Raw genomic sequence first — 25,480 nt, forward strand, 5'->3', positions numbered from 1 at the left:
CTATGGAAAGGAGATTTGTATAATTTGAAGCTTGGGCCAAGGCTCCGAGGCCATGGCCTTCCCTCAGTCCTATCCTGATCAAGGAGATGATGAATTAGAGACCAGGTGAGGCCGAAGTCCTTTCTGTCCCCCCATCCAAAGGGTTTGTTGATCATTCCCAAGAAAGAGGCTCAACAGCGGGAGAGGAGAACCTGGTCCTCCCTGCACCTGAGACCCTCCCTATCCTTCCTGCAAGCATAGTCCCAGCCCAAGGGACAGCATTTTGTTATCATTAAAGCAAGGCCACAGGGTTGTCTTCAGAACAAACTCATTTCCTTTTGGGTCTCAAGAATACACACCAGTATTTATTCTTCAAATGCCCAAGTAATATTTCTTAGGTTTTGATACTTAGTTTTCCCAGGTTGTGACTAGTATCCAAATCAGGAGAAGAAAATTACCAACCAAACTCCACAGATAGCTTCCAGTCTGCTCCATTTTGACTTCCTCCATATCGGATGCTGAGCCTTGGAGGTGAACTTCACAGCATTTAAAATCACTGCATTCACCTATTCAATAGGTAAGGATGGAAATCTCGGACGGCCAAATAATGGGTTATCCTTATTTAAAGATACGCAGTAAATTAGATTTTTTTTCTGATGTCAACAATTAGGAATACTACTTCCTGTTTCTAAGCCATTTCAGGTTTAATTGGGATTCTCGAAGCCCCATTTGTCTTAACAGTCTGACAGCTCCAGCTTCCCCTTCTACACCCACACCTCCCTTTTCTTCCTGCTCTTCCACTTTACTACTTTATTCACATAAACGCCAGGAACAAATCAGGAACAAATCAGATCACTGGCTTCTCCTCTGGAACGCGCCGCTTTCAGAGCACCTACGATAAAAGGTTAGTTTCCCTCGACTGGCAATTCTCCCTGAGCTAATTATTAAAGTGTCTTATTAAATGTGCATGTCTGGGGGGCTTCCGAGGGAGGTCGTGACGAAACTCCTCAGGAGAAGAATATGACATCACAGGACTCATGTGCAAGAGAGCGCCCTGTTTGTCCATCTAAATTAGTTTCACCATCCATAACAAGTGTGCAAGAAGCCGGAGAGCAAGCACCATACATAATGCAGCATGTCGCGGTGCATAATAATTAGGCCTGCTCCCCGCCACCCCGTCTCCCAAGACTGGAAAATCTCTTCGAGTAAGCATTTTGTTCTAAAGGCTTTGACAAAAAAATGCCATTTAGGGACTTTCAAATTTACAGCTAGGCAATTTGTCATCATTTATGAGAGGGAAGAAGGTAAAAGCCTGCAGGGTTCATTGCTTCCCAAACCCCCTGGTGACGAAAGCTCCGGGGCCTTGCGGTAGAAGCGGAGCATCTGCCGTCCAGCGGCCTGCGTGCAGATGGCCCCCACGCCATGCGCTGTATTTTGAGAACACCATAGCCACACAAGACCCTTGCCTCATGCTCAACCATGAGCAGATCTACTTGCTCTTGGATTAGCCAAAGTTAATTGTAGGTTAGATGAACTGTGAACTTCCCTAAGTGCTGCTTAGGTGGGAGAACAGTCATCACGTCCTGTATTCTAGAACACCGTCTTTAGAAGAGGTGCCCAAATTTAAGCTAAGGCTAAACAAATGGACCCAAGCAGAAGACAGATGGTTTCCAGAATGAGACATGGTTACCTTAAACTGACCACACCATTGTTTTAGGAGAGCCTTTTCTAAATGGAAAGGTTTAGATCTGAAGTACAAATATAATGCTTTCTGTTAAAGTGCGACGAGAGTTCAGAGTTGGAGAGATGATGAGCCACACTCAGAGCAGATTTTCCATCCACCATGACTTCAACACTGAGCAAGGACCTGGTGGGTGTTGGACTTCTCACCACGGCCCCAGGACTATGTGCTGCAGAGCACAGAAATGAGAAATAATAAAGAACAGAAAGCAGAGTGTTTTAGGACGGGTTAGAAGGGGTTAATGTAAACGATCTAATGATTGAATGATTAATGAAGTCCAAGAGGCAAGTTCAAGTGACCAGAAAAATTCTCTTTCAGCTAATTTAACATTTTGCTGTAATTGAACACAGATTGCCTCAAATCACAGCTGTCCTTGGCTGCACTCAGAGAGGCACACTTCCACCCCGTGTGAATCCCTCCCAGATGATGGGAACAGTCCTGGCCGACAGAACTTTCACCTCACAAGACATTCCCTGGAGGAAAATGACAGGGCCAAACACGACACAGCAGGGCATGTTTCCAAGTGCCACACTCAGCCCTCACGAAGCTGCGAACCCAGGGCACAACAGGAACACCCTGCAGGTACTGCCTCTCACAACTCCCTCCATGAAGGACCGTCTTGGTGGAAGGAGCACACTCAGGCGGCTGGGGCAGAGACCACAGCCTGACCAACAATCCGCTTCTAAAGTCCCCTCCTGTCCTTCTCATGGTAGATTCACCCAGAGCCGGGAGGTGGGTCGGCCTGGTTTGGGTTCTAGTTCTGCTCAAGTCATATCACATCTGATTGAAGAAGTCACTCTGCATCTCTGGTCTTCAATTTCCCCTGTGGCTCAAGAGCTGACAGGTGTTTACCAAGATTCCTGTCTCTCACTGCCCCTGGTGCTGGGACTCAAGGGTCTTAAGCCTCAGGAGCAGGACTGCTGCCCAGGAGTGGGGTGAGGGGCAAGGGGACCCTTGGTGGAGGAAGATGATGTGGATTGGGACATTAAGGCAAGGGGCGCCATATGTAACTGGAAACCTAATCTGACAGTTACTTGGATAAAAGATTTGAGCCACAAATGTGATTTAAGGGAAACCAAAAACATGTCAGGGTTGAACCCCTCCATAACCCTGAGGAAAGACAAGGGAAACCAAGAGCGAGGGGCTGCAGAGGGAGAGCCCAGCATGGCTCTGTACCCTTGTCCCCCAGGGCTTTGCACCCCTGCCCCCCAGGATGGCCCAACTTGAGAATCAGTGACCTCAGGAGCCTGAGGATCCACGTGCACCTCCTTACCAAGAAATTGCTTCTCTAGATGGTATGTCCCTGTGCCTTTAACTTAGCAAGTTGCTTTAAAATCGACTATCAATAAGTCTGCACAACAAGTAGTTGTACCCCAACACGGCAAGTTTGCTCACCCCAAGTTTGTTATCACCTTCACTGTTTTCATTTTGTTAAGATTGTCTTTGTTTGGTTGGTTTTAGGTTTTGGTTTTGTTTTGTTTTGTTAACTGTTTTGCAACCTAAGAGTCAGGATATTTTCTGTTTTATTCCTTTGTCTCTGTTGCAGCCAACTTGGCTCTGAGAGCCTCTGAAAGCTTCTCCCTGCAGTCTGGATGCTCCTCACCCCTCCCCCTCACTGCTGCCCAGCACTGGCCTGGGGCTTCTGCCCCACAGAGCTCCGGGGCTCCCCTTCTCTGTTTCTAAATCTGACACCCTTTCTTAAGCATTAGCAGCTCCTGCTTTGATCTGACCGAACAGGACGACTCCACTGAGCCATGCTAGTTATGCACCTTGCTTATAAGACCTTGTTTCCTTGCACTCTCCCACGTCATCGATTCAGAAACCATATTTAAACTTATCTTAGTCAAAACTCCCAAAAGGTTCAAATAAAAAGCACTGTGCGTATTTTTAGATTAATTCAGAAGCGTCTCTAAGAGTCCCTGGGCAAGTGTGTGGGGGCTTCATGATCAGCCCTAATGACACCCTGCAGTATGTCCGATGTCCCACACATGGTGGCCTGTGCAGGGGTGTACCGAGATCTCACTAACTCAGTTTTCAGCCTTGAAATGGAACTCATAAAGTAAAGGAATCTAAAATAAAGTTTAAGAAATCATGATCTAAGGACACAATTTCACTGTGTGTGTGTGTGTGTGTATTTGCGCACACACATAAGCAAACTACTTTCTCTCTACTCATGTGTGTTACAAGAGTCACTTTGGTGGGCAGGCCTGAGGGGCTCACCCACACCAAGCAGTCTGCAGAGGACGCCAGCTGGACGTGCCCTATTTCAAGTCCCTCCTGACACCGTCTGCCTGGACGCGGCAGGTGGTGGTCTATAGTTCTGACTGACCAGTTGTAAAAAGGGATCCCATTGCCCCTTTCCTGGGTTTGATTAATCTGCCTGGGTGGCCCAAAGTACTCAGTGAAACATGATGTCACACAGCATACAGACCAATTGCCAGATGAAGAAATGGGTCGGCCAGGAGAGGCCTGCAATGTCCAGGCCCGGGGCACACCACCCTCCCCGCAGGCCCACAGCTCAGCTACACACAGGCTCTCTGAACCCATCCTTGAGGGTGTCTGGACGCTTCCTCAGACCTGAGGGATGGCATCACTAGGGGTCAGTGCACTCTCAGGCCCTCACCTCTGCTCAGAGGTGGGGTGGGGCTGAGAGTCCCCAGCTTCTGATGGGGCCTTGGACTTCAGCCCCATCCTGATTGTTCCAGGTCTCCCAGCCACTGCCCCAAGGCTGACGCTCCAGACACGTGGGCACTCTGGAGGGTCCAAGGGCTCAGGCACTGCTCATGTTTCTTATTATATCACAGGGTGGGGGGTGAGAAGGAGAGAGCTGAGCAGGCCAAAAGGAAACCAGAGCCGACACCCCAGATGCTGCCCAGGACAACAGCACAGACCTGTGAATTACACTGAGGTCGAGATTTGCTAAGTTGAATTACACTGAGGTCGAGATTTGCTAAGTTGAATTCCACTAATCAAACCTCAGTTTATAAAGACAGGCTTGGGAGTCCCACAACAGGCAGCGGACCTGCAGCCTACAGTTCTCCAACCCAGCAGCAGAGCTCTGTGCAGCAGAGCACAGACCCAGGGGACACAGGGGCTCTGGGTGACGCTCTGAACTGGTTCAGCTGAAGGCTGATCTGGCTACGTGGCAGAAGTACAGGCTTCGGTTTGAATGTGGTTTGTCCCCACAGGTTCTTGCACTGGGACTCCGGTCCCTGTCTGCTGGAGTGAGGTGAGTGGCCTTTAAGAGGCAGAGCCTGGTGCAGTGCAATCAGTGGTGAATGAACTTGGATTAGTCCTCATGAGGATGGGTTCGAAGAGTGGCCTGCCTTTCTGGGCTCACCCACTCTTTCTTGCTTTCTTTCTCACTACATCACCTGCCCCTCCTCTCGAATGCATTCCTGACACATGATGCCCAAGGCTTTGTTCTGACACAGCCAGGAGGCCCTTGCCAGAGGCTGAACAGAAGGAGACTCCCAACTTTTGACTACAAGTCTCCAAAATTGAAAGCTAAATAACCTCTTTTCCTCATAAAATACCAATCTCAGGTATTTTATTATAACAACACAAAATAGACTAAACGAGCAAAAGTCTTCATACCTAGGCTTAATCTTTATCTTATCTGGTGACTACAGAACCCAAACAGGTTCCCCTTAAGGAACCAAGATTTAGCTCAATTATCTATAAAACAGTAGATGGTGATGGCTGTCATGGCATCAAACTCCCTCTGTCAACATTAAATTTTTATATTCTTTGTTTTTAAGAGAAATGTAAACACCAGAAAAAATCAAATTGCTTGCTGATGGGTGGTCGGCATCAACCGCCGTCCCAGGGCCTGCCCTCTGATCTGCGGACACTGCAGCGCTGTCAGTTTTCAGCATCTTGCGTGTTGTGCTGTGACAGCAAAACTCAGAATGACTCTCATTGGGTACTCGGAGACCCCCCTCAATGACTCCATCCTGGCATACAGCTTACAGGGAGGCAGGTTTCACAGCATCTCAATGGAAAATGAGTAAATAAAGGGAGAGACATTCAGGCAGATAGTATGGGCGGTAATTAAGCACACAGGGCTACAAGTGTATCCATGCCCCTTTAGTTTAACCAGTACATTCAGGGTGGGATGCTCCTGGGTGGCTCATCCAGCTGCCAAGCTTACCTCTGTTGACTGGCTCTGTGTCCCCTGACAAGTGCTCAGGCACCCTCTGCCACCCAGCGTCTACGTGTCCTCTCTCCAGCACCATGGACCTGCCTTTGCTAGGCTACCCTTCCACCAATTCCCTCTGCCCTGCATTTTCCTGCAGGCCACAGTCACTCCGTGTGCAAATGTGGACTATGATGCCAACACTGAAGTTTAAATTCAAATCCACTTTGAGTTTGGGTTGAGACACCTCTGAGTCTGCTCCCCAACCCCACTGGTGGAGTGCCCTCCACTCTGGCTTCCCAGAGACACTGTGGGACTACGGATCCCCCTCCAACCCAGGAGCCACCCTCCCTTGGCCTCCTCTCCTGCCATCCTTCCTAGTGCCCACCTTTCCCAGCCACAGATGTAGACTCCCTGACCGTCAGCTCTGATGCCACATTCTAGATGAAGTTTCCAAACTTCCTCCTGTTTCCATTAATCTGCAGGACTTGGTCTGCCCATTGCTAAGGTGTGGATGCACTGTGTCCCTCCCCAGAGGCTCATGTCCGAGACAGGAACACTCAGGTGAAATGACAAGATTGTGGGGGCTGTCACCTAAGCAGTGGATTAATCCCCTGATATGGACCAGCTGCAGGCAGGTGGGGTGTGGCTGGAGGAGTGGGTCACTGCGGTGTGCCCCTGGGGTTTATATTTTGTCCCTGCTGAGCGGGGCTTTCTCGATGCTTCCTGTTGCCATGTCCTGAGCTGCTGTCCTCCTCCACCGTCCACCATGATGTCCTGCCTCACCTCGATCCCCAGCTATGGAGGGGGTCTACCCACGGAGACTTCTGAAACTGTAAGCCCAAAATAGGCTTTTCCTCCTCTATGTTTTTCTTGTAGGTGTTCTGGCCACAGTGGTGAGAAGCTGACTGAACACCCGACACGGCAATCCTCGTGCCGTGTGTGTGCCAGGCGTGTCTTCGTGGTCATGAGCCATCCTGTCTTCCTTGGGACTCATGAAAGAGGCCGTGGTCTTGCTTCTTGCCCAGTCCTTGGCAGAGGGGTCTTCGGTTATTCACTCACGCAGCAAACACTTATGGGCCAACCCACACGTCAGGCTTTCTTCTAGGAACTGAGACACACTGGCAAAGCAGACTCCGGCCTTCCTGGATCTCCCAATTCCGTGCCTAGATGCTCTGTAGACATTTGCTGGGAGATTTCTGAACAGGATTATCTTTGTATTTTCCAAAGTATGTAGGTCATTTCTGAAATTATGTATTCAACAACATTTATTTTTTAAGTAAGATATTTACATTGTAACACCTGCCTCCCTTGATGGGTCAGATTTGGAAATGCTAGGATATAAGGCCTCTTGGCTTTCCAATCAACAAACATGGAGAAACCCCTGGTGCACAGAAAGACACTCTCACCCATCGGAAGAAAGTAACATAAAGCCAACTGAAAGGAAAGCCATGTCACTGGGTTACCTACCCATCTGCACCGACTTAATCGTTCAACCAGGGAGGACTCCTGGGCACTGGTGGCCTGTTATTCACTCTTCTGGTGACTGGAATGCAGGACAGAGCACAACAGAGAGGGTGTGGCAGCCAACTAGCAGACACGGCAGACAGCAGCTATCTATACTTCCCACGTGCTCAGAGATACCACGGAGAACCATGCGGTGGCAAGGAGAAACAGACTGCGGGCCGCTCTGTTCCAGATCAGGGGCCCTGGACTTCACAGGAGGCATCTGGGTGGAAAACTGAATGAAGTGCAGAAGCAGAGCACAGAAAGGCCCCGTGCAGGACACAGCAAGCAGGGAGCGAGCAGGAGCTGGGGCGGGAGCCATCAGGTACTGGAGAAGCACCCAGAAGGCCACGGCAGCTGGTGGAGGCAGCGTGGCCTGCCCAAGCCAGAGCACCACCTAGCCATGAGGTGTGAGCCCACCAGGGCCTTCTGGGCAGGGGTAAAGGATACCATGTTTTCTTTAGGGATGGAGAGATGAGCCACAGCTCTGACAGAGGAGGGAGGGGATCTGATTTACAGATCCCCTGGCTGCTGGCGGAACCCACCATGAGGGTAAGCGTGGAAGCCAGGTGCCATGATGCAAGAACCAGGTCCAGAGGAGACAAGCAGGGAGGCGGTGGCAGAGGAAGACAGAGTCGGTCAATTAGGGCACAATGAATCCCACCGCCATGAGCGATCACAGTGCCCCAGGAGAAAAGGAAAACAGAGAAGGTCAGCTTCTGCCAGTGAGTCCTTAGGCCTGGTCATGGGGAGGGGAAGATGAGAAGGCGGCAAGGTTCGAGGGTGCCTCCAAAGTCCTCTCCTGAGCAACGGGAAGAGCGCGCTGACCCTCAAGGGCAGACCGAGTCGGAGCCGATGTGGAGGGAATCTCCCATTGCTTTAGAGAGGCTGGCGTCCCTCGGACGCTGTGGGCTCTGGGGGTCTGGGTCTGATCCCAGAAGGTCAAGGGGAGAGAGATGCCCATGGGAGTCGGCCACACGGATGTTTTTGGTTCCTCGGCCTAGATGAGCCGTGGAGAGAGCAGGGAGACGGGAGCCAGCCCCAAGTGGGCCACACCAGGGTCAGAGCAGGGGACACCAAAGACGGCGAGGAGGAGAGGCCAGTGTGGTGGATGGAATCCCAGGGAGCGCGGCCTCCGGGATCTGCATGAAGGAACCTTGGGGACGGCTGAGTCACAGAGAGCAGAGAATGGAGTCACCAATGACATGACACAGGCGGTTTCCCTGGGTGCTGAGGAGGCTGATGGGTGTGTCCCAGAGGCTGCAGTATGTGAAGTGAGGTGACACAGCTCCACTCAGTGTGCGCAGAGCCACCGACGGCCTCCAGAAGTCACTGCCGCTCTCCAGGGCGTGACCACGGCCACTGTTCCCACTGAGTGAGGCAGAGACGACCTCGGGACCTCCCACAGTGGGCAGCACAGGCAGCAAGCCACAGGGGGCATGGACAGGGGACCTCACGTACCACCGCAGGTTGGAAATGGAACAGGTGCTCTGTCCCCACCCTCCTTGGAGAGGCACTAGGATGGGCGACTCTTGCCACTAGTTTGGCTGTAAAGACGGCAGGGAAATGAGGTAGACAGAACGGGGAGCAGTTGGGGTTCTGTTTTCAGAGTGTGATAACAGAGCTTAGAGTGTGTGGGTGCCCTGACCAGAGAGAGGGGGACTGAGGGAGAGCCCCCAATGCAGCCACGTGCTCGGTGGGTGGGAGGTGACGGTGACGGGGCTCTGGACCTGCAGGGAGGACTCTCCTCGGAGGGGCCAGTGCTCCCCTCATGGGGGCAGCCATGTACCTGGTCATGTGGTGTACAGCTTGCACTTAGGTTCAGAATAAGGTGTCGCCTCGAATCTGGTAAAATCAGATGCCATAACAGCTTGTCCCCCTCCCCCTGGCTCCCATGGACGCAGTCCCCTGGCCAAACAACCCTCCTAGCATGGAGCCAGGTGTGCAGTCTCACCCCTGGTCAGGCCCAGTGCCTTCCAGCATGGAGCTACTCACACAAGCCACTCAGGCCTCCCTCAGAAGCCAGGGCACCTGGGCTACTGTCAGCCTTCAAGCCTGCTCCCCACGTGCCTGGCTGTTCACTCCTCCTGAGTATGACCCCTACATGGTCCTGGATGGTGAGCCATGTCCTCCTCCCCTGTGAGACAAAAGTGCTGCTGTAGATCTCACCTGCCTGGTGCGGGCGTCAGGTATCCCCACCCCTGTGCCTAAATGCTGCTCATCAATGGGGTGAAAGGGCAGCCAGAAGAACAGGTGTGGACCCTGACAGAGTGGACACTGACATGGGTGCTGGACAGACAGTCCCTACAGGTGACTCAATTCTTCAGATTCTTGATAAATAAGACAGGGTCATCCTGGAGTCCAGAGGGGGAAGGAGGCTGAGGTCCGGGAGGCAGGAGGAGGTGTGGCACACGTTTCCCATGGAAACAGGAGTGGGACTGCACTTCACTGGGCAGTGGGCAGAGCTGGGGGCACCTGAGCTTCATGGTCACTTGGGGCACAGCAGCGTGTGGTGTTCCTACAGTTGAGCTCACGTGCTCAGCAGCATGGGCAAGAGGCTGGTGGGGCTGGTCACTGGGACCTGAGTCTCAGACGTGGGAATTCAGGGGTGTGAGCCGTGGCTAAGCAGGTGAGAGGGTGAGAGGCTAGAGGGTGAGAGGCTAGAGGGAAGGCTGCTCATGGTGCCAACCACCAGGGGATGCAGCCGACGAGGTGCCAGGGTCACTGCAGGCTGGGATCCCCTGTGCCATCTACTGAAATTAGGAGGGTTCACATCTAATCCAAATGCCCTTGAAACAGACATGAGAGCAAGGAGGACACATGGCGGCAGGGTGGGGCGTGAAAGCCATCGGCACTTAGTGGCATGGGCCTGGTGGCATGTGCCTGGGGATCTACTGGGGACCAAGCATACACTCCCAGGGATGGGCTGTGTTTTAAACAAAACCTTAGGCTCCCAATGACGCCCACATCGCCACGTTTTTCTAGCACCTTCCTTCAGGGAAACTTAATAGAACAGTGTCTACCATCCGCCCATCCCAACCCCCCAGCACAGCTAACGTTCCCTGTTCTCCAGGTCAACACCGACTTCAGTTTGTGGGCTCAGGAACCAGCATCAACGCAGGGGGCTCAGCATCTGAGGCCTACAGTCTGCAGGCCAAGTGCAAGTTCAAAGCAAGCTCTGGAATTGGACTGCCCAGGTTCAAATCCTGCCTCCACCACCACCAGCTGGATGCAAAACTTCCTCATGTATCAGAATCTTCACCACAGTCAGCCTCGATTTCCCCAAGTGGAGAGTGGGGATAATACTAACTGGCATCTCAAGGACTTGTACGATGATTAAGCAAGATAATAAAATAAGTACTGAGCGCCATTCCTAGAACATAACGAGAGCTCAGTAAAGATTAGCAATTATAAGGTTCACACAAACACTCCACAAAAACATGGCTCTACAGGTGTGGGCATAGCTCTAAACCTCAGCCTGCTCAGCCAGTACAGAGGAAGCCAGATAGCTTTCAATCCATCCATGGCCAGACCCTCCATGGGACCACGAGCCTCGTGAGATGGCCAAAGTAGAGAGGAATGAAGGCAAGCTTCTCAAGGGGTCCAGTGGGGTGCAGGCCGTGTCTTCAGGACACTGCGCTAACCAGCACCATGCAGGTGTGTCCTGAAAAGAGGCCATCAGACCGGAGGCAGAGGCCCTATCTTGCAGCCACCAGCTTAGGCAATATGCCCTGGGGAAGTTTTGGTCTGAACTTTACCTAAACATCAGAGAACATGGTGCTATCTCCACAGTGTGGCCCGTGTGTGCACTCACATGTGTGTACACACATCCAAAGCATGGGGTTTTTCTTACTTATCACAAGCACTTTGATTCAAACTTGACAGGTGAGCTCGTCTACCCATGTTTTCTAAACTCTTCCAGTAGGTGCTCCACAGATACTGGAATAAAGCATTCAGCTGCCGCAAGAGTCAGATGTGCATTCATGCAACTGGTTTGTGCATTCTTTCAGAAGAGCCCTGATGGATAAAACACTCGAAAACATTTTCAGTCTCCAATTAGCAACTTACAAAATATTTTCATTCTAATATTTGGGCATTGAGAGAAATTGGTGGCCAGTTCACAACAAATGAAATGCAATGTGCTTCAAGATGGACACAGAATTTAAAGTTGGGTGTTGGGGAAAGAGCCTATGATGTCCTATAAACGTAATGGTAACGTCTTCCTCCTGAAAGCTCACTCTCAACAGGACAATACCACGGAATCTCTGTACCACTATAATGGAGGAAAGTTCACCTGTCCCTCACTTACGTAACTTAAGTCAGTGAATGGTTGACAAGGAAAAATAGATGAATTTTCCCCATCTATGCTCCGATTTTTAAAAGTCAGTATCTCATTTGCCTAAAATGACTCTTTGCGGCTCAACCCTGAATTAAATTTAATGTAATAATTTTCAGTTTATGAACTGTAAATGAATAAATATAGTTTTATTTGAAAGATCTGATGTGGAGAAAATAAAGCCGATCACACCAGATACCCTGGGCTCAAAATTCTGTGGTGGAATCAGCCACCACCAGACCAGGAGCTGAATCCCAGCATCTCCACATCGGGTTTCATCATCTGTACAACCAAGGTTGAAGATATGTACGGTCTGACTGAAGATGAAGGGGACACAGCCTCAGGCTGCCCTTGGAGAACCGTGTGACCATTAGCACACTGTTTAATCTCACCTTCTTAGCAACTTTACAATAGCAACACCTGCCTCCCAGCTTTGAGCAGCGCAGGACAGACTCTACACAGAGCCCTAAGAGGAGAACCTCCCTTCTGGTGGTAAGTAATGGATGTCCACGATTATCATTGCCATGGTCATCGTCACTCCCACTACTGTTAAACAAGGAATGCATATCACAGGGCAACTGAAATGTCCCCATGCCTTAGAAACGATCCACTTGAGTTTCCTTTTACATTCATCCTTTTTGATGGGAAGAATTATAAGCAAGATTTTTTTCTTGGAGGACCAAGGTCCATGTTACCACAGTGAAACCCACCCTTAGGGAGAGATGATATCAGTGTGAATCAGATCAAAGCACATGCATGTCTTAATAGCAAACCCCCATTTGGTCATCAGGCCACCTCATTATGCTCATGTCAAGGGGGCAAGCACTGGGGGTGTGAAGCAGCATCTAATCATTACTAGGCTCATACACCACACCAGGTCTTGGGGAGGAAGCACATCATAACACCAGCAGCATGCACATTTCTCTCACCCTCTTCCTTAGGCATTCCCAAATTTCTTACATCAGGAAGCATTTATGAACATTTTAACTCCTCAAACTCAGAAATCACAGACTACAGCGCTCAGTGTGCAAACACAAGAAACACAGCCAGTACCCTAAGCACCAGTACCCTAAGCCATGTTATCAGAAAGCAATACAAAATGACGGACGATGTCTTCGTGGAAATACGAACCTGGGGCAAGCACAGAGAGCCCTCCTTCAGGGGCCGCCACGCACACAGGCTGATGCCAGGAGAACCTGGCAGTGAAGAGGGGCATACATCAAAGTCTCCCAGAAAAACGTGAGGCAGTCCCCAAGCAAGAGTGCTTTCTAACTGGGGTCTCCATGTTTCCAGAGGCTTCTGCAGTGCAGCCTTTGCCTGGGAGAAGGGTATGGAAACGTTCCTGCCCCCCCTTCCCAGGCAGCAGAGAGAATCTGCAGTGCTCGGAAGACGGGATCCACATCCACAGGAAGCGAGGCCTCCTCAGCCTGCAGAATGGGCGCTCCAGGCACAGGCGACCAGGCGAGAGAAAAGGCATTCAGAGCATTTAGTGCACAGGATTGATCACATCATTATTTAATCATCTGATCAAACACAAATTAGCATGATCACTTGAGGGGAAAATGGCTGGAGGGACCCAGGAACACCTCGAGCACCCAATTCCTAATGATGAAGGAGGGAGCATAAATGGGGTTTTTCTTCTTATTCATTAAAAAAGCCAAGGAGAAAACTGTAAAGAAGGGTCACCGATGACAAGCTGTTTCTGCTACAATTTTAGTAGCGCAAGAGACGGTGACTGAGATTTGATTCAGAGACTCTTTCCTCCTTTCTCTCCAGGACCATACAGAATCCATGGTTAAAGCACAAAACTGATGTTATACTGTAGTAACTAGGTTCTTAACTAGTTAGTTGGTTTCGACCTTGGCTCAAATAGCTGAGAAAAGGGTCACTCCTTGTTGCCAGAGCTGTCCTGTCCTGAATGTCAAAGGACACTGGGCAGCATGGTGGGCCTCCTCCCACTGAGGCCAGCAACAGACTCCATCTGGAGCTGTGACAACCACAATGTCCCCAGACATTGCCAATGGCCCCCCAGTGATGATACAAAATTGCCCTCAGATGAGAACGGCTGATTTAACTAAAGAACACAAATTGTTAGGAGCATATTTCCTTAAAAAGAATCAAGACATAAAAATGAGGGTGGAGGTCTTTCTTATTTCTCCTGCCAAACATAATGGGCTAAAGAAATAGTGGCCTGCTCCAGGACACTTACTTTGTATCCCTGGCCCTTCCCAGAGCTTCATAAGGACCCTGTAATAACCCATGATGCCTATAATTGTGCCTTCAGAAAAAAATAATTAAATTCTAGTGCCCCCCCCCTCCGCCATTCAAAGATCCTGTGGAGACGTACAGGTCTTCCAGGGGCACCCCTGAGCAGGGACACTCACAGGCCAAGAGAAGCCCACCTTGCTTCCATGCTGCAGTGTGTCCAAGCAGGTGAGAGGCGAGATCAGTGTCCACTTGCCCCGTGAGAGCAGACCACCATGACACCAGAAAGAGCAGGTGCCAGGAAAGCTCCAGCCCACAGGGCCACGTCCCTCCTGCCCACACTCCCACAGGGCCACGTCCCTCCTGCCCACACTCCCACAGGGCCACGTCCCTCCTGCCCACACTCCCACAGGGCCACGTCCCTCCTGCCCACACTCCCACAGGGCCACGTCCCTCCTGCCCACACTCCCACAGGGCCACGTCCCTCCTGCCCACACTCCCACAGGGCCACGCAAGCACTGATACTCTCTCCCAGTTTCTCGCCAATAGATCTCCACCAAAGCAGACCCACTGCCCACCTTTGCCACTCGGCCACCAGTCAGAGGGTACCACGGAGAGGTTCAGAAACCACGGGGGAAACACCCAACGCTTACTAAAGCAGATAGTAAGTTATTTTCTGTGCGGAAAGGTGATTTGTTCTAATAAGAAATCTGAGTCACACCATCTCTCATTTTTATTTATTTATTTATTTTTTTTACAAAAAAAGTGGTTCACAATCTACAATTACTCATGAGTCTACCTCAGGTTACTAAATCTAATGATGGAAATATTTATGCCCTCTCCATGGGGGAGAGATGAGAAAGGGTGACCTACTCTACTACAAAATTTAAGAGAGAACAGTTTGTACTGGTCTGTGTCGGCTTCAGAACTCCCAATCACAGAGGACCCTGAGCTATTTTAAACGGGCATCTTCTTCCGCCAACTCCCTGGGCACAGCTTGTGACTCCTTCACACAATGCTCTTCCTTTTAATTTTTTTTTTTTTAAAGACACATAGGTGTAGGAACCTATTATTGCAAAGAAGCAGACGCTCCCTGCCTCGGGTAATGATGAGTCAGCAGAAATCACAGGCCTTCCGCCAAGGCGGCTTTGAGACCATTCCCTCTGAAGCTGCAGTTCACAGGAGCAGCTTGGAGGGGTCATTTCTACAGTGAATCACCATAAAACCACCAATGGATTATAACATCAAACTTGCTTAAGATGCCTAGGAGGGAAAGGTTATTTTTAATATTATCTAAAATAAGATCTCAGGACACAAAAAGATATTTTTAAGGTTCTGAATTTAGGCCTGTCTCCAGCACACGTTCAAGTCTATTTTGGTTCAAAAATCAAGGACACAGTGTTTTGAAAAGATTATTCTGCCACTAATAACTGCCCTCGATTTCATCACACATGTAACAAGGTCTAAAATGCAGCTCTCTCCTTTTTCTGATAACTTAGCATAAAGACACAAACTTTGAATGATTAGTAGAGTCAACTTGGGATCACTTATTTAAAAGAAAGTGGAAGAGACCAAGAAAATCCAACAGAGCCCAGGAGCCCACAGTCACTCGTGAGCATAAGCTTTGCCAGGAGCCCAGGCATTGACATTTGGACAAAGGCAGGGCAATGCTCTGGGGAGGTCAAAGCCAAAACTCCAGCTGCAGACAGACCCACACTTCCCCCGAGCTCCTCTCTTCAGCTTGTTCAATATTGAACCCACAGAGTTTCCAGGCCCAGATCCTCACTTGAGCAATGTAGTTACCTTTAGGCTGTAAAGAGCTTCTCTGATAGAGGTCAACATGAGAATGACAATGGAATCAAATCCATTCGCAAAGCACATGCCATCAATAAACCAGAACATAAAACATGCTAAGGCAAGAAGGAACCACAGTGACGAGACCCAGCACGGACAGTAAAATAACTAGGCGCCTTGGCCAAGGTGCCCATTTCCCCAGTACCGTCGGAGGGCGGTGGCTATCTTCAGCTCGTTCCTGAAGTCTCACAGGTGATATTACAAAGCACTGCTATTTCCACCCTGGCAGCTACACATCAGTTATTAAAAATGCTCTACAGATGGTACTAAGAAATAAACACTGCAATTAAGCAGACTGGGATTTGGGGTTTGCAGTGTCCTGTGGGAACACAAGATCACGCCACAGAGGGCTGCTGTAGAAAGAAGAAATGAACCTTGAGTCTTTCTCATGAGAAATCCTGTTTACTCAAAGTAAAAGTCTCCACAATAGAGCTCAGTTCCTCCATAGAGAAAGAAAGAGGAAGTGAATTTAAAGGCACGTTGAATTGCCTCTGTCTGACAGTAGAATCATAGAAATTTTCCCATCACCCCGCAGTCCATGCAGCGAGTGGGAGAGGAGGGCGCCTGAGAAGAATCAGTGCTTCACCCAGGATTAGCAAAAGGGATCAATGGTAGGAGCCTCCAGTGCAATCAGCCACTGCAAATGACATGGCCTTCGGTTCCATAACCCATTCACACTGGTTCTAATGTCACTTCAGGTCTGGCCGTTATGGTGACCCTCTGATGATGTCAAAGCCACTTGAAAGTCTTGAGGCCATCAGGTCATCCCTAGGAGTGTTATCACCAGACTAGTGTTTTACAGAATCATGTAGTGATGAGAGTTCAGACACCAAGAAAGAACCATAACCTAACATTTGTTGTCTTATTCACAGTGGAAAAAAAAAAATGAGATTTAAAGTCTGTGCAAAACCAGACTTAAACACTCTTTTCTGTTTCTTCATTTGAATATTAAAAATTGAGACTCACATGAGTCAAAATCAGTAGTAGGACAAATTTCTTCATTCTACATCTTCAATATAGGACTTCAGTAATTTGGGGAGAATGCCTACCAAATGATCCACATTACAGATGGTTCTTCCTAAGACATAAGGAAAATTTTTACAGAACATCAGACTGCAGGGCAGGACCTGACTTCAGTCCAAGTTTTCAACCTGAGAGCCAGCAGACTTTCCATACACATCCAAGGATTCTACTGTGAATAGAACATAAAACCCACTTGGAACAGATAAACAAATACATCATATGAAATATACACAGTCCTAGGAGGAAGAATATTTCAATTTTTTCCTTGATATTTCAAATATATATATATGTATGTATTTTTTAAGGAATCTGGAGGACACTATGGTAAGTGAAATAACTCAGGCACAGAAAGAAAACTACTTGTGATCTCACTTATGCGTATAACATACAAGACTTCTTATTTCTAAGGGAAAGTCTGTCAGTTCTCCTTGTCCAGTAACATTTATGCCAATCCAAAGCCAGAAGACTGGCAGTCCCACCAGGTCTGACAAAATTATAAGTTTGTGTATTACAACTTAAATCTCCAGAATTTAATAATAGGCAAACATGGAGGGACTTGGGACAATGACAAGGTCCTAAATGTAAAAAATTGTTCACCTAAGTGCACAGACTTGTTTTGTCCTCCTGGTGCTCTGCTGTCCAGATCTAGGGAGTCAATGCTTATTGCAGAATAAATATTCATAGCAGTGCTGAAAACCCAACGGATAATCCCCTCCACCTCCAGGCCCATGTTCAGACCTATTTGAATAATTTCTAAATAATACATATAGTCTCAGGTCTGACATAGACTTCAACCCTGGGAGCATTTCTAGAATATTCTGCAGAGAGTGCAATGCAATTTCTCAATCATTCCACCAGGGTGGTATGCTTTGTTTCTCCTCCAAAATCCTGCACGGTGCCGGCAAGTTAGGAAAAGCAACGTTTAGTATGGGGGTGATCCCTTGATTGTCAACTCTTTCTTTCACTGTCTATGCTGCTACATTTAAAAATGACTTTCTATAAATAGGACTGCTTGCTCACTCTTAAATCTTATTCACTGTCTTCGGAGTAAAAAATAACTTAAGTAGAGACGTCGGCAAGATTCGCTACTCCCTATCGTTATAACTCTGTATAGTAGCCTCTCCTCTCTTGGCTTCCTGCATCTTTTCAATCTGATCCATCCCTTCTCTGTTAAACCATGATATCTATATACATAACCCAGGAGGCTTATACGCCAAAAATTAATCCAACTGGATGATTCTTAAAACAGAATCAGTGTTAACCCACACAGAACAAACAGATCTCCAAAAGTCAAAAGGAAATAAATATCGTAAGCTATATGACATTTAGTTTAATTCTTAAATTTGAATACAAACCAAAAACTTATCAAAGATTAAGGCACATCCCTTTTATGTTACTTTGATGAGGTACTAACTTTTATATTTGGTTCTGCTGCAAAGTAAGATAATGATGAGAAACCCATGAAGCCACAGAATACTTAGGAAAACAGTAGTGTGACTTTTTAAAGATGATTAGGGCCTCAGAAACTGAGCTTTGTTTTGATGTCCTAGGTGGCTCTTTGATGAAGAAATGAATTCCCAGGAGCTGTTGGGGAAGCTTAAACATCGGTTTGATGTTTCCAGCTGGCTTTCTGAGGGTGACAGGGCACTAAACATTGCCTTGGAATTCTAAATCGTGTCCCTTGGGAACAAGGGGTCTGGTGCCTTGATGGAGTTATCTTCTGAGACGTCTGACCCACTCACAGCATGAAGATCACCTGAAGCAATTACATTAGATTGTGCAACTGAGTCAAAGTTCCAGACACATTCCAAATGTGGGTCCCCTTTGGGAAAATAGAAGAAAACACCCCACAAGCATTTATAGAAAACAAATGCTTCTCCAGCCACGGGGTCAGCAAGTGAGAAGACCACTGGGGGAAAGGTGCAGGGGTCCGGGAATCTGAATCACTCTTACACACTTCCCACAAACAGCTCAGCCTCTTAGGATCAGAGATCCCTGTCAAGAAGAGAATACCTGGCAAAGAAGCCAGGATGTGAATAGAGCTAGAGGAGGGAAACCTTCCCCACTTTCTATATTCTTCCATGAAAGGCACATCTGTCCACCTACTCTACCTGTGCTAAGGACACAATCAGGGATCACCTGCCTCTCGGCTTGGGGATGTCACTCTCTAGTGAGGGAGGAAGATCAACTCAGGAAGCACCAAAATGACACAGAGCTCCAGATTACTGCAGACACCATCAAGGAGAAGTCCCAGGTTTTTCCAGAAGGGCCAATGGTGGGCTTTAACTTCCTGGAGCAGGTCTCAGAATCCAGCCCTCCAAACATCCTGGATGAAGCTGTGCGACCTCTGAACCAAAATCCGGGTATCTGCACCTGTCCACTGGTATTTCCCCCCTGCCGCCCAGGTGGATGATGCATCACCTGCAGGAGGTACCCGTGTGCTTCCGCCTCAGAATTCAGACCAGCGCAGCCAACCTCCATCCCCACTGTCTCATCTTACGCATGCATTTGGCAAAGGTAACATGACTCTGAATTTCCTTGCATTTTTAAAACATTAAGGAAAGGAGCATAAATACATTTGGGTTGCGGGGAGAGAGGCAGAGAGAGATGAGCTGAGAATTTCTGCGGCCAGCTCACTGGAACACAAAGAGTTAACTCCTGGTCCCTAGGACCAGGTGCTGCCCAATTTGCCTGGAGGAGAGGGGAGGGGCTCCTTCTCCCTGGAGCCTTGCTGTGGCAGCTGCCAGAGATTGACGGACTGCAGAGGAGCGGTGCATCAGCGTCACCCCTGTCACCATCAGCAGGAGAAGCTCGGCTCCTGGAATGACATTGGAAGGTCAGCCAATCAGGCGCGGAGCTGCCACCTCCAAGATGCACACCCTACACCGGGGCTCCCTCGCCAGTTTGGAAGGGGGTATGCAAATACACCCTCTGCAGATGCGGTGGCTCCCTGACACCTCCTTCTCCTTCCAGTGCACCTTCTAGGGTGAAAAATACTGCTGTAGACACAGTCCTCCTTTTTACAATTTAAAACAAAGACTGCCAGACCGTTCCTGGCCTGCCTCAGCCTCTGCATGATTCCTGTTTGGACAGAGAGACCCCAAGACATGGAGTCTGGGCGCAGTGAACTGGCGAGATGCCGGGCGGGCGGTGTCCTGGGGGAAAGCCCCTGCACCTGTGCCAGCGGTCCTCCCTCGTAGGCGCGCTTTGCCTTCTCTGCTGAAGGCTTGCTGCATGAGTCTTGCGAGGTTTGCCGCCCACTAGTGTCCTACGGCGGGGACACAATTGACATGCAGGTATCACCACCTCGCCATCTCCGGGGCTGACGGTGCTGGCCACCAAGGCCCAGCATGCACTTCAGCGCAGCTGTCAAGAAGCAGCCCCGCATGACTGTGTGCGTGCGCACGCAGCCCCAGGGCCCCTGCCAGGCGTGGGCGAGGTGGACCAGTCCACAGGAAAACCAGGGTGCTTGGGTGCTCATCCAAAACTATCCCTAAGTGCTCTGTCTAATGCAAAACATATTCTTCACCGTCTATTAATTATTTATGAGCCACATTCATAATCTCACCCGTTAGTACTCAGCTAATTTTGCAAAATCTTGATGCCATAGATTTTGGAAACACAGCCACTTGAGAAACCAATCGTTTTATTTTTAAAATACAAATTCCCAATATCCTACTGTGTTCATAGGTCTTTATAAAATGACCCCTCCCTCCTCTTTACATCAAATTTCAGTGTACATTGAATTGAGTCCCTCTCCAACACAGTCAATGCACCTTATTTATCAGGAACACACAGATGATAAAATACTTTGCCAGCTACCTGGAGATCCAGGCCTTCAGGATTTAAACTGGAAATTTTGAGTTAAAATTATGTGCCCTACCGGTAGGCAGTATTGCACCCATGCTGCCTGGTGATTCACTGATTGCCCAAAGGCATGGCAAACCCTGGAGGCACCAGAGTAGCACTGGAGAGTCAAGAAGGAGAGTCAGGTGGGCTGCCATTTATTAAAGGTCTGTCTGGCATTTTGGTTTCCTATAGAGGGCATCTTGTAGGGCCATGCAGCTTCAGTGAAAAGGCCTGGGAATTTCAGATGAACCATGAAATTCTGAGGGAGAATTTTCATCTCAGATGAGGGAGACATAACATGGTTTACTAACATGCATTCATGGAAATTAAAGAATCACCTTCAAAGCCCACAAGGTGCATCTGTACTTACAAAGGTCTGCTTCTACCATTTAAACACACAGACACACACAAACCAGCAAGCATGCAGTTCCCTGCCAAGTGAACTGACCATGTCCACAGGTGCTGCACATTCCCTGTGTCCTTGGTGAGTACCCCTTTACTGCCATCACCTCGCCCTATCTCACTGACACTATGCCTGGGGCCCCCGAGGGCAGGATGCAGCAGACCTCACAGTCCCATGGCTTAGGAAAAGACAATGTCAGGGATACATGTAAGTGTTTAAAGCAGAGGTCAGCATACAGCAAAGATACCTTCTACACTGCCAATCTGACTATTCATCCCTCTGCTTATCTACAGCCCACCTATGCTTTTAACAAGAACTGTAAATTCCAACAAATGTGATGCAGCAAGATGCCCGTGCTGAGAAGGCATGGCGTGACGTGTGGATGTGTGTCTGCACGTATGTGTGCCCCTGTCCCTTGCACTACATCAGAATCTCTGGTGTGAGTATTTTCAAAGCATTGCTGAACAAGTTGGCTGCTTTAAAACAAAATTGCTGCACCTTATCTATCAGGTGAGGTCATCCATCAGACTTTAACCCATGAAGGGACTGGTCTCCACTTCTGGGTTCTGCCCGAAATACTCGGCAGCTTGCCCAGCAACCTTGATTTTATTAAGAAATAAGTGTCCATCCTATGACATCAGTAAAAAGGATGTTTATGTCTACTATTAACATGCAGATGTATTGAGGGCTTATTTTATTAGGCCCCCAAAATATCAAACTGCATAACCTTTTTATAAATGAAAAGATTTTTTCAGGCATTTTGATGTTTGAGGCCTAGCAATAAACAGTGTAGGTGTTAGTATTCATAGGTATTTATCACACACATTCAGGTATTTCTCAATATTAAGGTAGGTCAAAATATGACAGTTGTTGTCCCCTCTCCCCCCCAAAAAAACTTCTCCTTTTTTTTTTTTTTTTTTTAGTCTCCTTCTGTAGATAGGAACCATTTATGTTCACGTGTTTGAAATAGTCTTATGAACAGGCAGCATTCCAAACCGGGCTCTTTTCTTATTTTGAAAGGACTATATATTTCATGATCCTTTGCACAGTATTTATTGAACATCATTCCTTGAAAAGCTCTAAAGCTGCCCCACCAAATGAAAGAGCCAGGGCTCTACAATAAGGCTTTTTTTTTTTTTTCAATGCTTGATCATATAAAGAAAGAGCCATTTTTATATGAAATAGTTTCATAACCTTCATAACAGGATTAGAACACACAACAGCAATGTAAACTATTCATTTGCATGAGCTTTCCATATCTATCTTATGTTGTGTGACCCATCTATGTTCATTACAATAACAATGATTAATTATCGATGTTAAAAGTTGAAGATAATACAGGACTCGGTATGCATGTACATAAGTAATCTTTGCGTATGTTTTCTATATTGTAGAAGAATATTCAGGTTTCATACAATTGTATCACTTCATATTATTCTTTTTGTAATGTTCTTAGTTATGAAATGCTGATTCGAAAACACCATAAACATGCATAGCATCTCTGTGTCAGAGACCATCATACATTCTTCCACACCATTTTCATCATGTGTAACTTGAACTGAAAAATAGATACTGCTTGGGAACACTTAGAAGCACAACCTCTCTCACCATCCTGAAATACATACTTCTCCATGGGCTGGAATTCTCATTTCATCCTACAGCCCAGACCTTTCCAACTCAGTGATGGTCACCCTGACAGGCCGTCAAGGCTTGGTGGCTTTGGCACACATCTGTGAGCGCCTGTGTGTTCTCGGCAAGTTCACATTAGCACAGAGGCAGGAAGGCGAACTCCTCTAACCCATCACTGCATGCTCCCTAAAGCAGATCTATCCCCCAAGGTAAATTCCCACGAGGAGACAGTATAGGTATAGTGCCCTCTGGGAAAGAGGGGTGTCATGTCAGAACTTGTTGCAATTTTTTTCCTGCAAGGAATTCTCAAAATGAAAGTTTTGAACATTTTGCTTTGTGTTATATTAAAGAGGGAAATGCCATTTCAATCTTAATTGGGGAGTTCCTTCTTCATTTAGCTCTATTTTAGTTACATTAAAAAAAATACTGGACAACATATATGCATTTCCTTCAGCTTATTGGTGTGTTGGTGCTTTAAGCACCATCTAGGCAGGAACCAAAAAAAAAAAAAAAAAAATGCTCTCCTTTTCAGCCAGGGCTCAAGCTTCTCTGTGCATCTTCCAAGAAAATCTTAGAGCCTTCCTTTGATTTTCATATTTTCTCACAAGAAGCAGATTCCTTCTCTTCCTCCTCTCCTCTCCTCTCCTCTCCTCTCCTCTCCTCTCCTCTCTCCCCCCACCCCCTGGGTAAGGGATTCTGCTTAATGGTTTAATTTTAACTGTCAGCAGGTTATACATTTTATGCAGATGTGTGTTCCGAAATTTGAAATGGGAATTCAAGCTGTAGCTACTCCCAGGCAATGTCAAATGATGACAATCCTCTCTAGTTCCCACATGAGAGGAAGCCATTCATACATGCAAGTTCATATTTACGCGGTGACAGGCAACCTAAGGTGCCTTCACACTTCCTAATTGGGTCTGACTCAGTCAAGAGCAATTGCTTTCTAAATCCCAGGAAGAAAACACTTCAAAATGTAATTTTGGCCGGTCAGGAAGAAAGAAATGCTATTTACAATATTCACTGATTTCATTTTTACAACTATACAGGTGTTTTTTTAAAAAATTCGTCAACATTTCTGATGATGTAATGCTTACCAGTGCATATTGTTATATATACTACAGTGAGGAAGATGTAGTACCAAGGGGATGGGGGGCACGGAATGAAAGATCTTTCTTAAAGCCTTCATAACTGCTGGAGATAAATTGTAGCAGATTTAAAGCACCTGTTCTAAAGGCTCAGAACGCTTTGAATCTGAAAGCAAGCGTTCTTAATTGACCCCTCCACCTGCCCTCACTTGGAATGTCGTGTCCCTTTTCCAGCTGTAGAATTCAAAGTGGCGATCTTCCCCTCTCTCCTGCTTTCACCCAACCTGGTTTATTCTGAATGAGGAGCTCTCTAGTACTGGAGTTAGGCTCTGAGCTGTCACTTGGCTAGGTGAGCTCCTTCCAATGATTACAGAGCAATTTCTACCCGGCCTCTCTTCCCTGCCATCTCTCCTCTCCAAAGCGACAAAAATATTTTAAAAATAAATAAAAGCGTGAAAATTTAAACACGGGTGGGGTAGAAAGGGACAAGATTTCACCCATGCATCCAACCGCCACCCCCCCACCACCACCATGGTCAATTACAAGAAATGAAATTCATCACAAACCGAAAGGCTCACCATTCGCGAAGCTCTGGAACAAGGAGAGGGCCAGTATCCACATGCCCCTGCTGCTCCCCGGCCTCCCGCGAGCCAGCGAGCCACGCGCCGGCCTCGCCCCCCGCGCTCCGCCGGCCCGCTCCGCTCGCCGCTCGCCACCTGCCCGGGGGCCGCCGCCCGCCCGCCGCCCGCCGAGGACGCGCCGCCGGCGCCGCCGCCGCTGCTGCCGCCCAGCCGCCCGGGCACGCGGCGCGGCCGGGCTCCGGGGCGAGGGCTGCGCTCCGCGCGCTGCGCTTCCGCGCACCTGCTCCCGGGCGGCCGCCGCGCCCACTGCCGCGGCCGCAGCCCAGGTGCGCCGTCCGCTCAGGGGGCCGCCGGCAGGTCGCCAGGTGCAGGCAGCCGCGGCCGCGGGCGTGAGCTCATCCCGGGCACCGGCGCCCGGAATGCGCAGCGAGCGGCCTCCGCGCGCCAGCCCTCAGCCTCCGCGGCCAGGCAGCAGGCGCGCGGGCAGGCTCATCTTTCCCCGCCGCCGCCGGCCTGAGTCCCGCCGCTGCCGCCGCCGACCTTCCCTGCCTGCGAGCCCCGGAGCCGCGCGGAGGCGAGCCGCCCCCTCCCCTGCTCTGGCCGCTGGGGCGCTCTGCAGTCTTAAAGCAGCAGCAGAGAAGCGCAGCCGAACTGGAGGCAGGACCGGCGAGAGCGCAGCCACCACACAGTCACGCACAGTCATCAGCATGAATTTCTTAGAGGCTTAAATAATCATTTCAACGGCCGATTATTTTTAGTTATTTTCTTGCCGGTTGCTAATAAGATATGGTCAGGGGTGACTATTCCGGAAGGTTGCCAGCTAAACAGAGGTGACCGTGAAATGTTAGCAGTTTTTATAAAATGTGCAGCTGGATTCAGATTCCGTATTTACTCTCAGAAAAGTCCAGTTCATTTGCCTAGAGGGAAATGCTGCCTCCAAATCCTTGCTGCTACTGTAAAAGATCTCTATGATTTCATCGGCTAATTTTTAATTATCTTAAATACGTCCTAGAATACAAACACAGCAATTCTAATCTTGCTCTCTGAATTGTGCATAAAAAGCTGATTGAAATTGCTGATAATTTGTGTAATCCCAAACATGTAACCTCTTCCACATTAAATAAATAATGTATAACATGTTCTGAATGTTC

General features: G+C 48.5%; 1 protein-coding gene across 2 annotated transcripts in view; it reads right to left on the reverse strand.

Moving 5' to 3' along the window:
• The window catches only part of DSCAM (DS cell adhesion molecule), a gene marked incomplete at its 3' end in the record, with an annotated part of 667,277 nt that extends 642,803 nt beyond the window's left edge, over positions 1-24,474 (reverse strand). For both annotated transcript variants that reach the window (XM_081302466.1, XM_081302465.1), the window contains exon 1: positions 24,327-24,474. In XM_081302466.1, coding sequence (XP_081158592.1) covers positions 24,327-24,369 — 43 coding nt within the window. In that variant the 5' untranslated portion in view covers positions 24,370-24,474. The remainder of the gene's footprint in view (positions 1-24,326) is intronic.
• Between the last annotated feature and the right edge of the window lie 1,006 nt (positions 24,475-25,480).

Source organism: Spermophilus citellus (assembly GCF_964194105.1).
Source record: "Spermophilus citellus genome assembly, chromosome: 7".
Lineage (NCBI taxonomy): Eukaryota > Metazoa > Chordata > Mammalia > Rodentia > Sciuridae > Spermophilus > Spermophilus citellus.